Source organism: Asparagus officinalis, chromosome 3, assembly GCF_001876935.1.
Source record: "Asparagus officinalis chromosome 3, Aspof.V1, whole genome shotgun sequence".
Taxonomy (NCBI): Eukaryota; Viridiplantae; Streptophyta; class Magnoliopsida; order Asparagales; family Asparagaceae; genus Asparagus; species Asparagus officinalis.
Genome location: NC_033796.1, coordinates 53935980 through 53949707, shown reverse-complemented (window position 1 = coordinate 53949707; position 13728 = coordinate 53935980). Strand labels below are relative to the sequence as shown.

The window sequence follows — 13728 nt, the reverse complement described above, 5'->3', positions numbered from 1 at the left end:
TTTTTTTCTTCTGTTTCTTCCCAAAGTCATTAACAAAGCCACGCAATTCCTCCATAATCTCTATCCCAGATAATGATTCAGGTTCTTTTCCTAACTCAACATGGCCATTAAAGTTTCTTCTATTTAACCGCCATGGATGATTATCACTCAAAAATCGACGATGACCCATGTGACACATTTTCCTACTGTATTTTAAATATTGTGAACAAGTGTGCCATAGTTGCAGCAAGGACAAGCCAACTTCCCTTTAGTACTCCATCCGGACAACATTGCAAATGCTGGAAAGTCGCTTATAGTCCAAAGTAAAGCTGCACGAACATAAAATGGTTGTTTACTTGAAGCATCATAAGTAAGCAACCCGACTTCCCATAACTCTTTCAAGTCATCAATCAACGGTTGCAAGTAAACATCGATATTATTCCCAGGGGACTGAGGCCCTGGAATAAGCAAAGACAACATGAAATATTCTGGCTTTAGAGACATCCAGGGTGGTAAATTATAATTTATCAAGATCACCGGCCATGTGCTATGCGAAATGCTCATAGTCCGAAATGGATTAAACCCGTCACTAGCCAAGCCCAGCCTCACATTACGAGGGTCTAGTGCAAAATCAGGATGATTGGAATCAAAATCCTTCCATGCTTTGCCATCTGCTGGGTGCCTTAGATTCCCATCCTGGAGGCGCTCTTTTGCATGCCAGCTCATGGATTCAGCAGTCTGAGAACACATGAATAGTCTTTGAACTCTAGGTTTTAAAGGAAAATATCTTAAAACCTTGGCTGGAACACCCTGCTTATTTGCCTTCCATCTACTTTCACCACATTTACTGCAAGTAACTTTTTCTCCATCTTCTCCACGGTAAAGCATGCAATCATTAGGGCAAGCATGTATCTTCTTGTAATCAAGGTCCAAATCCTTCACAATTCTTTTGGCCTCATAATAAGACTTTGGTAGATTTATTTCAGGAATTGCCTCTCTCCATATAGCTAGATAATCATCAAATGCCTCGTTGCTTAGGCCATGGATGCACTTGTGAAGATACAACCGGATGATAAAAGAGAGTTTAGAAAAAGTTTTACATCCCGGAAACAACTCCTGCTTACCTTCATCAACTAACTTATAAAACTTCTTTGCCTCCTTAGTTAACCTTTCTTCATGGTCACTTAGGCCATCTTCTTGGTTCACTGGAGACTCTTCTGCTACATCTCTAAATACATCATGCAATAACCCATCCAGATTGTCTTGAGCATCATCAGCAACATCATCAGCTTCTTCATTATCGTCATCAACATCCATCCTTGATGACACACCCTCTCCGTGAAAGAACCAATCATAATAATTCTCTACAAATCCTTTGACAATAAGGTGATCATAAACAACATCACGACTATACCAAAAACGATTACAACAAATGCGACAAGGGCAACATATTTCATACCCTACTACTCCATTAGCAAATGCTCTCTCAAGAAAGTCATTGACATTATTAATGAACTCCACACTCACTCTTGGAGCGATATACATCCAATCTCTGTTTTCCGCCATTTATTATATGGTCTGGAGAAAGAAAAAATTGATTAACACTATTAATAACTACATATAAATATTGTGATTAATGAAATGTAAAAATCAATCCTCTTGTTGCCATTAATAACAATATATTCAATCAACATTATTCTGATTAACACTATTAACAGTTACATTGCAAGTCATATATGCTACAACCGTACTATTCTGAAGATTATAAAAAAATACAAGTGAGAAGTCCAAACTGAGGACTTTATATTAAAAGGTGGCATGCAATTGATACTTCATTGTTGTGAATATCCTACAAAATAATAATATAATAACTACTAAAGACATAAGTGCATTCAACACTTCAACAGTTAGAAGCATAGTCATGGTACATTGCTATAAGAATAATATCTTAAAGTCGAGAGAACTTCCAAACTATGAGTTCAATGCACTGCTCTGGTCTGGTTAGATACTCTGATCTGAAAGTGTCATCTCAGAAAATCCAGCTTCACCTTCCAAAGCTCCTCAAGTATAAAAATTATTATAAAAAAACCTTAGCCATATCATCATTTTCTTTTTCTTCTTCTGCGTGAATAAATTACAAGTTGGAGTAAAGAGGTGAACTCCTGCAAGAGCCCATGTTTCCCTCTTTCCCCGTGACAACATGTACAACAGAGCCCTGATCGAGAAAATTTACTTGAGAAGTGTAAACAAGTAGAGAAAAAGCCTACTGTACTTTACTTTAAATGTGTAATTACTTTCACATTAGTAGTGAAAGTAAAGAAATTTATGAACACAACATTGCATGAGTGGAAGGATTAACAAAAACATGAATGAAACTAGCAACAGTTTATATGCTTCATTGCTTTAAGGATCTGTTGTGTGTCATTATGTGTCATGTTTCGTGCTTATATGCTTCATTGCCCGTGAAAAATATTTCGGCACACAGTTTGCCTCTCAGGACATCCAAACAAACAAATAAACCCAACATCTTTACATACTACGTGTATCCATAACCAATCCCCCCCACAAAAAACCCCATATAATCAAATCCTAATCCCCTATCTACACAACAACAAATTAAACACTAATCATAGTGGTGATCAACAGTCATGAGCCCCCCTTGCCGTGCCAAGCAAAAACAACCTCCCCCAACTTCCATCCCAACAATCTCTCACTCTGGCTGTCGGTGAATTAGCAGATAATGCATGACTAATACAAGTTTGTTGTAAAATACTGAGGACAGAGTTCTCAAAGCACTGCAAAAACGCTAAAAGCAAAATACCAAAAAAAAATCGTTACTGAAAGGAGTTTGTTGTAAAAGACTCACGCTAACTTCAACACGGTGATCGTTTTCACTACCTTGTTTAAGCTTTGCTGATGTATCTTTCACTAGCTGTCCAATATGTAATCTCGTCTTGTGCCTGCGAGAAATGGTCGGAGATGAGATCGGAGACGGATTAGCTGCGAGATAAACTGATTAGTAAGCTACTGCGAGATAAAAGGCCATCAACAACTAAACAATTTCCCTAATAGAAAGGGGAAGAAACTGTAGAAATCAGAAATTAAAGGAACAAGGTACCTGAGAGTCCAAAGGAGAGTGAGATCGGAGACGGATTAGCTGCGAGCTCGACGACCTATATCGGAGATGAGATCGGAGACGAGACCAGCAGCTCGACGAAGAGATTAGTTACGAGATCGACGACGAAATCAGAGTTGAGGTCGGAGACGATGAGATCGAAAAACGGCGAAGAGATTAGCGACGAGTTAAGCGATGAGATCGACGAATTTCGGCCATGGCGATCTCTCAGAGCGAACGAAGAGGGAGATTTTAGAAAGGGGTGATGAGTTGAGTGAGAGAGAAAGAGGGATATTTGGTAAAGCGGTGAGAAAAAAATGAGATTTCGTTTCAGTGTTAAGCCCAAGCCAGCTTATAATTGGGCCTAGCGAAGCGGTTTTTGTAAACCGTTGTCAAAGCGTTGTAAAACCGCCCCCATAGATACCTAACGCAACGGTCATAAACGTTGCACTAGAACTGTTGCGTTAGAGCAAATATGTGGTAGTGTGCAAAGATAAAATATTGTTTAAACATCTGTGTCTCTCTTTCAATGAGCTATTAACAGAAGAGCAAATAACCCAAATGCTGTAGCAAAGAGAATAAACAGAAGGAGCATCAGAAAAAGGAAGAATCACAAATATTTTAAAGGAGCTTGCTTCCAGAAGGCTATAGCAAAGAGAATAAACAGAAAAAAATAGAAAACTAGGTAAATTCTAAAAAAATTTCATGTTACTCATCTAGTCAGCTCCCCGATTTTTTCAGCCAGCTAAATTCTAAAATTTGATGAGATCTGCAATTATAGCCTAGCAAAATATCTGGGGGCGGCAGATGACAGAATCTTTGAGGAAAAAAGGGGCAAAAACTCAGATAATATCATGTAACAAGAACTTGATTAAATAATTTATGTCTATATGGTATGATTAAAATGTGGACCATGTATCGGTGGTAGTGATCATCAGCAACATCTCCAGTGCTCCCATCCTTGATATTTCCTGATAAAACACCAAAATTTAAGGGAACAAGATTATGAAAGAAGTAATGCACGCGACGGGTTTTTATTTATTTATTTTATTTTTTGAGGGGGGTTACAATAGAATAAAATTACTGTTTGTATTATTGAATGCTTCCAGGTCTTGGTCAGCAAAGGAATATTCGAAATATAATAGATTATGCAAAAATTAATGTTAATAAAATTTTACCTGGCATGTGAGTAAAGACGTCCCAATTGTTCAGACTTTTGTTGCCTTCTAGATATCCACCTTCAATCTGGGAAAAAAACAAAATAACTAGGTGAGCACTCCTGAAAATTAATATCTTCGAATACTTTTCGAATACAAACGTTTGTATACGAGGTTGTAGCAGGATGTGTCTGTAAATTGATATCCCAAAGCCATCCTGGAATTTATATGGACTGCCAAATGTATGCTAAAAAAAGCACTTGAAGTGTTTAATTAATTTGTGGCTAATAAAATAAGTAATATCATTCTGTTGTAAACAAATCCGTGCTCAAAAGTTTCTCATACATGTAGTCACACCCGTAGGTATTTTGAGCAACTTTGGCAACTTTAACGATGCATCGCGGGTAGAAAACCTCCAGCTCATTCTTATCAAAGAAAATGCGGTGCACAAAACCCGCTCGCAAAGAAATTATTAACTTTATTTTCTGAAAAGAAAAGTACTGCAGGTTTGATCAGAAAGTGTGAAGTTGTATCTCTCCATTCCGTATACTTCACAGTTTGTATGACAAAAAAAAAGTGTACGTTCTCGTGATGATTCTTACCTGATAGCATGAAGTTGCAGTGCCGAAGAGAAATGAAGAAGGGAAATCACTTCGATCCAGGCCAGTAGCCAGAGATATGAGCTCAAAAAGCAAACCAAATGCGAAAACCTTCTTCAACTCCATATTTCAAAACCCACCCTTTAATTTGTGCAGCTCCTAAATCTTTGTTAAGTTATCCTGCAGGCACTTTATATCTTCTATGTTATTTCGAGCTTAATGCAGTGAGGTTTATATAGAGATTAGGGGTGGATATTGTTGAAGGAAAAATCAAGTATCACACGAAAGTTAATATGTCATGCGTTGCTTGTTGAATGTGTTGAGAATTCACAGGCTAGTGACAGTGAACTCAGAATTTTGTACATTTTGTCGAAGGTAATGTTTAAAGTTACAGTAAAAGGGAAATCAGTAGACGATCGATTAATAAAAGCAAAAGATGGAAACTGGTGGCATGCTCAACTAGGGAGTGAAACTCAGATGGAGGCCCCCTTTAGTGCAAGAAATTGGAAAATGGTGCGGTGCAAGTGGTTTTGTAGAATAGATTGGCTGTTATAGTTATTGAGCAGCACAGTACTAAAATGATTAGCTACTGCAGCTTCCGGAACCTAAAGAAAGGATGTTCAATTGAACTACCTTCTGGAGTAGCACAAATTCTTATTCAAGCACTAGATAATATCGGCACATTCATTGATGTAGTATAGAAGCTGATCACAATATTGATGTGGACTAATACAATAAAGAATTGAATGGTCAAATGTCAAGTTGTAAACATCTAATTACCATGTATATACAGGTCCCTCATCCTTGAGCAACGGAAATGAGGTAGCCAAGCATGGGAATGCTGGAAACTCCAATGGATATTATCAAGAAAATATTAGTCACAAAGGTGTAATGGAAAGTCAGGTGGATTAAATCATCTCCTGTCGATCATTGCATTTAGAATTTATGTTGAGTATTTTCAACCTTTTACATAAAAAAATTAAGTGTATGTGCGCATATGTACATATATATGTGTATATGTGTACATATACAGGGTAAATTGCATATAAAACGCCCTCACCAATATTTTCAGTTGTACTTGTCACCCTTCAATTGTTTTCATATCACTTGGCATCCTTGGATACATGAGAGTGAGGGATGTTATCTGTGTGCGCGCGCAGTCGCATGTCGATCTATACGTACATCATACTGTCTATACGTACGTCAAACTACATGTATTAACATTATAAGCATAGTTCTGACGGAGCTAGGGGTTCCCTCAAGAGGGGTTCATAATACAACCATCATAATATATATAATAAAATTAGGAAATACTTATGTATCAGTTAAAAACAGGCAAGTGGAATAAAAGAATTGCTGTTTTCCTCCATTCGTTATGCAACTTTTTTGTATCGGCTTCAGATTATGAGACTGTAAAGTATAAAACTACATTATTAATTGCTGTTGAACTAAAAAAATAAAATACATAAAAAAAATTTAAATAAACAATTTGATAAACAACCATATCTGAATTAAACTAATTTTTATTTCTAACAATGGTTCCTTTTCAGGAAAAAAATATCAAGTGACGCATAAAAACAATGGCATTAATAGAAAATTAAATTCTTACCCTTGCATTTTGAGAATGCCAAATCTTTAGTTAAGCTCTAAATTGACCAGAAACAGCAAGAACAACAGTATGTTCAAAAGAAACAAAAACAATGGTATTAATAGAAAATTAAATTCTTACCCTTCCATCTTTCTCCATCATTTTTTAAACCTGTAAAATGAAAAATTACAAATTTAAATCATCTATAATATGAAAAATAAATTGAAGCATGTCCACAATTTCCCCAAATTTCCCGCAGAAAATCAAAAAATTTAAAGATTAATAAAACAGTGATCCAACAGTTACTTAAATCAAGATATAAGCAAATCCCCTCAATTTAATTAACCCACTTGCCTAACCTAGTAGCTAATCACAACCAACATTCTGTCATTACAACCTAGTAGCTAATCACAACCAACATTCTGTCATTACCCAATAGAAAACAAATAAATCCAATTTTTTTTGAGAAGAAATAGCTTTTAGGTTAAGAAATCTTACCTCAGGGATCGACCTAGAGCAATGGATCGTGATTAATGCAGCAATCGATGTTATCCGCAGCACCTAAAAAAATGAAGAAGAGATTTTTAAAGATAGAAAGGGGGAAGAAATTGTAGAGATCAGAAATGCAAGGAACTGAGGTACCTTGACGACGAGATTAGTAGCTTGACGACGACGAACAAGACTGGAATGGCAACGAGAGTAGCATGACGCCGAGATTAGTAGCTCGGAGATGAGATCTGAGAGGAGATTTGAGAGAACGGCAAACCCTAGAAACCAGGGAGTAGCTCGGCGATGAAATCAACGAGATTGGAGATCGGAGAGGAGCTTAGAGGTACGATCCGATCCGAAAACGGCGACGAGGTTTTGGCCATGGCGATTTTAGGGATCGGAAAAATTTGGAGGCGATTTTAGGGATTGCATTTGAGAGAGAGATATTTGGTTGCAGTGGGCTTTACAAACTTAACTCCCAAACCCACGAAGAAATATTAAGCCCATGAACAATTATTTGGCCTATGGCAACATTTTTCATTTAATGTTGTATTAGCCATTGTAAACCGTTACGATAGATATCTAACGTAATAGTTAGAACCGTTGCGTCTTAACCGCTGCAATAGATCAATTATGTGGTAGTGTCAACCCCTAACTTTTGAAACTATAACCTTAAAGGACTTTCTGTAATTTATCTTAAATAAAACCATATCAACAACTTCATGGAACTAACATATAACGTTAATGTTTTGCTTGATTGATTCGATTGTTGCAGGTGATAGTGGTTCTTGGTTCAGGTACGTGGGACCAAAACTTCGGCAAGGGGAACATCTCAGCATTTGCTCTTGCATCCGCCTGTGCCTTTGTGTGTGGATGTCTCGGACTCTTCATGCTTCCTAAGCTCTCAAGATCGACCTTCAAGACTCCCTATAGGTAGTAGGATGAATGTGAATGTCCCACACTCAGGGCCAGCCCTGGGGTTAAGCCCACCAAGCCCCGGGGCTGGGGCAACCCAGGGCCGGGGGCAACCAATCCTCGGATACACATGAAGATATAGGGAGAGGAGTCGAAGGAGATGACGGTGATGATGACGGCAGGCTTAGTGGAGATGATTCGGATAATGCTCCTCCAGTTGGGAGTGATCTATACAAAGATGAGGAGGACAAGGAAGAGCAGGAGAAGATGTCTGAGCTAGATAGAGAGATGATTTTAGCGGAGAGGAGTACTAAGATTGATGACTATATGTTGAAGAAGAAGGCAAGAGAGACTTCATCCAAGGTAGAAATGAAGACAAGAAAAGAGTCTCCTCCCCCTTTACGTGGCCGGCCATCCCTTCGATCTGATAAGCCTGCCTTGAACGAGCTTCGAGCCAAACGATAGTCCCACACTTTGATAAGTTAAAGGGCGTACGTAGTACGTTAATAGAGACAACTTGTTGTCGTGCTATGGTTTGATTAGTCCAAATGCAAAATCTGAGTTGTATGCACATCAGATGCATGTCCATGGAAACAAGAAAGCACAAGATGGAGGGGTGGTGCAAGAAGTAGAAGAAAAGAGAAGAGAGACCAAGACAAGGATGATATTTAGCTAATCTTTTAGTTCTTTTCCCTTCTTTCGTGGTGGTATAGTGAAGTAGTTACTTTGCATGTGAAGTTATTTGTAATCTTTTGAATTGTTTTTTTAATTCATTTCTGTGTATTTAAGTATATATCAGTTATAAGTTTCAAACAATATCATATATCATCTGTCAATTAAATTAATGAAAACAAGCAATAGTCCCAGCTTGCACCGCCGCCGTCTTGAATCCTGTCCTTCTGCACTTGACCTCCCCAACTCCGTCCACCGCCGGAGTACTTACCATCATACAGCGGCAAAATATTAATGGACTTGTTAATATATATTTTGCAAATCTTGGATCATCGTCTGTACCCGGATCCGCCAACCATGTTAGTTAGTGCGTCTGATGTTCTCATGACATGAGAATACAAGAGGAGGCCCGATCTATTATCGGACTTGTTGAATGGATTCTGCAAGTCTTGGATCATCCCCATGTAAGTTTGTTACCTGGAATCTTGGGGTGGTATTAACCACTCATGAAGTGGTCCAACGTTCATTAATTTTTGTTGTAACTACACATTTAAATGGGTGATTAATCTGATCCTATTTTTGTGGTAACTACCCCTAAGTTTTGACGTGCTTGATGGGAGAACATCTATAAATATAATTAAAAGGGTTTTGGGTCCCTAAGCTCAATTTACTCTCTCTTGATATTTTCTATACACCATCATAAGAATGACTGAGAGCGTAGAAGAACACCAAAAACATAGAGCGTTAAAGGCGTCCCTAAGCAAAAGCGTCAATGGCCGGGATATACTGATCTCTTCCGCATTCAGTTTATTCATTTTGATAGCATATATTATTTGTAAATATGCTTAACATTTGGTATTAGAGCAATGATTTTTTTCTCTGCCTTGACATTGTTTGACTACTTGGTATTTGTTTTCCCGTATATTCCATGGATGCAAAATTTCGTCAAATTATTTTATATAATTATTGACATCATGTGGGGATACAAATAATCGGGAAATATTTTTCTATAGAATTTTTGTGTTTTTTAAGAATACCCTTTGTTAGGTCTCATGTTTATGAGCCTACTATCTGTTGGATTTTTTATTCAAAAATGCTTTCCAAAATGAGTTTTCAAACTATATATATTAACTACAAGTACTTTTCATAAATGCTTAGTAGCCTAGTGGAAAGTTTATGTTTTAGTATTTCAAAAGGTCCATTGTTCGAGGCTTGCCAACGGCAAGTCGAGAAGTGTTTTATTTGAATTAATCCCTCATAAGTTCGAGACTTGCCAATTTCTCAAGTAAGACTGATGCGTCAGCCAATTCCTTAACCGACAAAGCCTCCTCATTATTCAGCATAACAAGAGAGCACCAAACCCACACAAATCGTATAAATTCCAATTTCAGCATCGCCTATTCTCCCTATCACCCTCCCCATCTCCTTAAACGATCCTAATCGTCCATATCATTGAATCACTACTCTATACTCAAACCCCGATGGCTTAAACCACAAGTGACCCATTTCATCAAGCACCTTCTTTACATCCTCAACCATACCCACCAAGCTCAATCCTCTGATCATACACTCAAACACACTTTTCCCAACAAAACTCATATTTTAATCCAACCACAATATTCCAAAATAAATTCTTTCAATCCTCTACCTGACGCAACAACAACGAGGTCACAAGTAGAGGGCTGCCCTGAGTAGGAGACGATGGTGGAGCGTTGGCCGGCGATTGAGAGGTGGGTGGCGAAGGAGCGGGTGACATAGGAGAGGGGCTGATCAAAATAGAGGACGGCGGTGGAGGACCACCACTAGGAGAGGGAGGGGGAGAGGTGAGATTGAGAGGAGGAGGGAGAGGGGGAGGAGATTGAAAGGAGGGGGAGGGGGAGAAAATTGAGAGGAGATTGAGAGGAGGGGAGGAAATTGAGAGGAGATTGAGAGGAGGAGGGGGAGGGGGAGGAGATTGAGAGGAGGAGGAGAGGAGATTGAGAGGAGGAGGGGGAGGAGATTGAGATTGAGAGGAGGAGGAGGGGGAGGAGAAAACCACAGAGAAGAAGAAGAAGATAAGGAAGGGGTATTTTCAGAATGTTTTGGGATGTATTCATTGGAGAGTGTTAAAAGGGGGCTGAACATGTTTTTTAGGATTTTAAGGGTTAAAGAGTAAAGGAAAAAGTTGGTGGGGCTGAGCCACATCTACATCTGTATCTTTTTTTAGGGCCTTGAAACATTTTTTTTCCTTTTTTTTTCCATTTCCCCGCTATTTTTTCATTTCCCTCCTCTTTTTGTTCCGCTTTGGCCCTCTCCATCCAAAAACCCCTAAATCTCTCTCTCGTCTCGACGCCCATCCCCCTCACCAAAACCTTCGGATCTCGCTCAACCCAGACGGATCCCTCTCCCGCCGCGCCGAGATCCCCCTCATCCCCCCTCCACCTCCACCGTCGGCGCCGCCCTCTCCAGTTGAGCTTTATGGATTCCAAAACCCTAATTCGAAGAGATAGTCCTTACCTCTAACGAAAATTTGTTTTTCTTTTCTTTTTTCGTTAGATTTAATCCGGTGGAAGATCTGAAGATGACGCTTAAGGGATTGGCGACGAGCATCAAGGACGAGAGGTGTAAGGTTTGGGGTTCTTTTTGATCTGGTTTCAGAAATTAGGAAAAAAAGAGGACGGGACCGCGAGGACGGTGTCTGTATGCCCCAACAGCATACGTCGAGTTCTCCGCCGTTGCCATCGCCGCTGCCGGAGCCGCCATGTTCGCCGACGATGGGGAAGCGGAAAGGGCATCTTCGAGGGCCAGCGATGAAGACGAGAATGGGAACTCGAGGAAGAAGCTGAGGTTGTCAAAGGAGCAGTCTGCGTTCTTGGAGGAGAGCTTTAAAGAGCATAATACTCTCAACCCGGTAAGCTTACCGCCGTTTAGAAAAGAAACTTTTGTTTTTATCATTTTTTTATTTGTAGAATTTGAGTTGTTAATAGGATTGGGTATTTTGTGTTGCAGAAGCAGAAGGTTGCTCTTGCTAAGCAGCTTAATCTGAGGCCAAGGCAAGTGGAAGTTTGGTTTCAAAATAGAAGAGCAAGGTATAAATTACTTTTTATTTAGTTTTTTTTTTCTCTTTTGAGTGCATTTTAATATTTTATGATGATTATTAGTGTTAAGTCACAGAAGTTTCTTTGCTTGCCTGTCTTTTTTCCTCTCACCACGCAAGCTAGTCTGTTTGATTTTTTCCTATTAATATTTGTTTTTTAAGTATTTAAATAATGATGTTTTGAAAGTGTAAAGAAATCTAGATAGATTTGGTTCCAATAGGTTAATCACAGCGGTATGCATTATAACCTATTTTATTGTTCTATCTCAGTAAAAGCATAAGCTTTTGACTCCTTTAGATAGATGGCTTCTTTTCTTTCTTGCAGCTACTTCTTATGAAGAGAGGAGGACGGGTCATATATGGAGGCGCGCTTGGTACAAACTCACAAATTATGATGAACTACTTTCAGGTTGTGTTCCTTTATGCATTTTATGTACCACTGATCTGACTATGACTTTTAGGTTAGTAGAAAGAGTATCCATGCAATGCCGCCCGTGCTATTTTTCCCTTCATCAAATAATACAGCTCAATACGAAATGTTAGGATGCAAACATTTCTATAAACTGAATGCTGTTGACTTCTCATTGTGTTTCATTTTGTAAACCAACTGCACAGAACTTAGGACCGTTTGACTTTAGAGCTCATTCAAATCAATCCATATGTCCTTGAATCATCTGTTTGTTGTGTGTGCTTTTTTTTGGGGAGGGGGGATCCCTCCCATTACTGATGGATATAATCCAGCAACTTGGATGCTGGAAATCAACACACCAGCTTGTGAAAAGAGGCTTGATACGGACTTTGCTACCGTGTACAAAAACTCAGATCAATTCAGGTGATTCTAATATTTGGTTTGATTACTTGAGATCAATTCGTAATAATTCTCATTCATGAACTTAAAGAAAGCTTGTAGCTGTAATTCACAGATTGTTACTCTTTGTCAGGGAAGTTGAAGCTCTTATTCATCAACTAAGTAGACCTGTTAATGGTACACAGCCACTGAGATTCTCTTCTAAGTTTTCACAAGATACTCTATCTCAATTTAGAATATGTTATTGGAAGCAAAATCTTGTATACCGGAGAAGTCCAAAGTACAATGTTGTCCGATTGTTCTTTACTACTATCTCTGCTTTAATACTTGTTAATACTTGGCTCAATGTTCTGGAATGTTGGTTCGAGAAGGCAATTTGCTTCCAATATTATAACCTATCTCAATGCTATCCAATTGTTTTTTTACTTCTAAATGGGTAAGTAACGTGTCAATGATACATGCTTTTATAATATTTTAAGAATATAGGTGAAACTGATATTACTGTTCTAAAGAGGATTATATTAATTAGGTTGTAATTGAGAAGTTGCATATGATTGAACTGGATATATTTTTTACTTATAGGATCAAATGATAAAGATGCGAGCAGATACCACTCAACCTGATGGAACTCGAACAATGAAAGATTAGTAAATTTGTGCAAAAGTTCTCAAAGTCAAATCAGGCTAGATTATAAGGGTTGTGGTTTTGGCCTTAAACCACCACCATTAATGTTCTCTCGTTCTTCGATGAGTGAAATGTCTGAAAAGAATAAAGAGTTGTAAGAACAGCTTCAAAAGACCCAACAACTTGTAGGAACTCAACAACGAAAGATTGATGTGCAAAATGAGGTAACCCAAAGATTGGAGGAGCAAGCCAAAAAGTTTGAGGAGTTTATGACTAATTTTTCCCAAAGATTGGAGGAGCAAGCCAAAAAGTTTGAGGAGTTTATGACTAATTTTTCCAGGCAACATCCATCAGCTTAGTATTCTTAGTGAACTTAAACTTTTTTCCAGGCAACATCCATCAGCTTAGTATTCTTAGTGAACTTAAACTTGAAGAAATGTTTTTTTGATCATATTGTATTTGTTATTGCTTTAGACTAGCATTGTTACTTATGGTAGAAACTTGTTTGCTTTATTTATTTTAATTGTTTTGATGTACTGTGGTGACAATTGATGACAATTATTTATATTTTGAGCGTTTTTCTCGTAATAGCATTATTATTGATGAAATAAAATTTTCTCATTATAAGTAATTTTCCTCGCTATAGACCATATAACTTATATCGACAAATGTAAATTTCCTCATAATTGAATTTCTTTGGCGAGGA

The 13728-nt window shown here is 38.2% G+C and overlaps 2 protein-coding genes and 1 long non-coding RNA gene across 4 annotated transcripts; all 3 read right to left on the bottom strand.

Annotated features, from left to right (window-relative positions):
- LOC109835135 lies at nt 193–1545 on the bottom strand. Its single transcript, XM_020403124.1, has one exon. It carries the CDS (start codon nt 1543–1545, stop codon nt 193–195), a length of 1353 nt encoding a protein of 450 aa, XP_020258713.1.
- LOC109834154 (beta-glucosidase 18-like) lies at nt 3825–5294 on the bottom strand. Of its 2 annotated transcripts, XM_020402087.1 has the most exons (3): nt 4854–5294; nt 4273–4339; nt 3825–4065 (listed from the first exon to the last, which is right to left on the bottom strand). In XM_020402087.1, exons 1-3 carry the CDS (start codon nt 4974–4976, stop codon nt 3947–3949), a joined length of 309 nt encoding a protein of 102 aa, XP_020257676.1. In that variant the 5' UTR covers nt 4977–5294; the 3' UTR covers nt 3825–3946. The 2 variants fall into 2 exon arrangements, with proteins under 2 accessions (XP_020257676.1, XP_020257677.1); XM_020402088.1 differs by lacking the exons at nt 3825–4065; nt 4273–4339 and adding an exon at nt 4538–4736.
- On the bottom strand, nt 6725–7225 carry LOC109832289. The gene is made up of 3 exons (XR_002244685.1): nt 7081–7225; nt 6836–6999; nt 6725–6797 (listed from the first exon to the last, which is right to left on the bottom strand). It is a non-coding gene; the product is annotated as an uncharacterized LOC109832289 (long non-coding RNA).

Coding starts and splice junctions, on each gene's coding strand:
- LOC109835135 (XM_020403124.1), bottom strand. CDS start 1,545: ATGGCGGAAAACAGAGATTGGATGTATATCGCTCCAAGAGTGAGTGTG.
- LOC109834154 (XM_020402087.1), bottom strand. CDS start 4,976: ATGGAGTTGAAGAAGGTTTTCGCATTTGGTTTGCTTTTTGAGCTCATA. Junction 4,340..4,853: donor CTGCAACTTCATGCTATCAG/GTAAGAATCATC, acceptor TTTTTTTCCCAG/ATTGAAGGTGGATATCTAGA. Junction 4,066..4,272: donor CGTCTTTACTCACATGCCAG/GTAAAATTTTAT, acceptor GTGTTTTATCAG/GAAATATCAAGGATGGGAGC.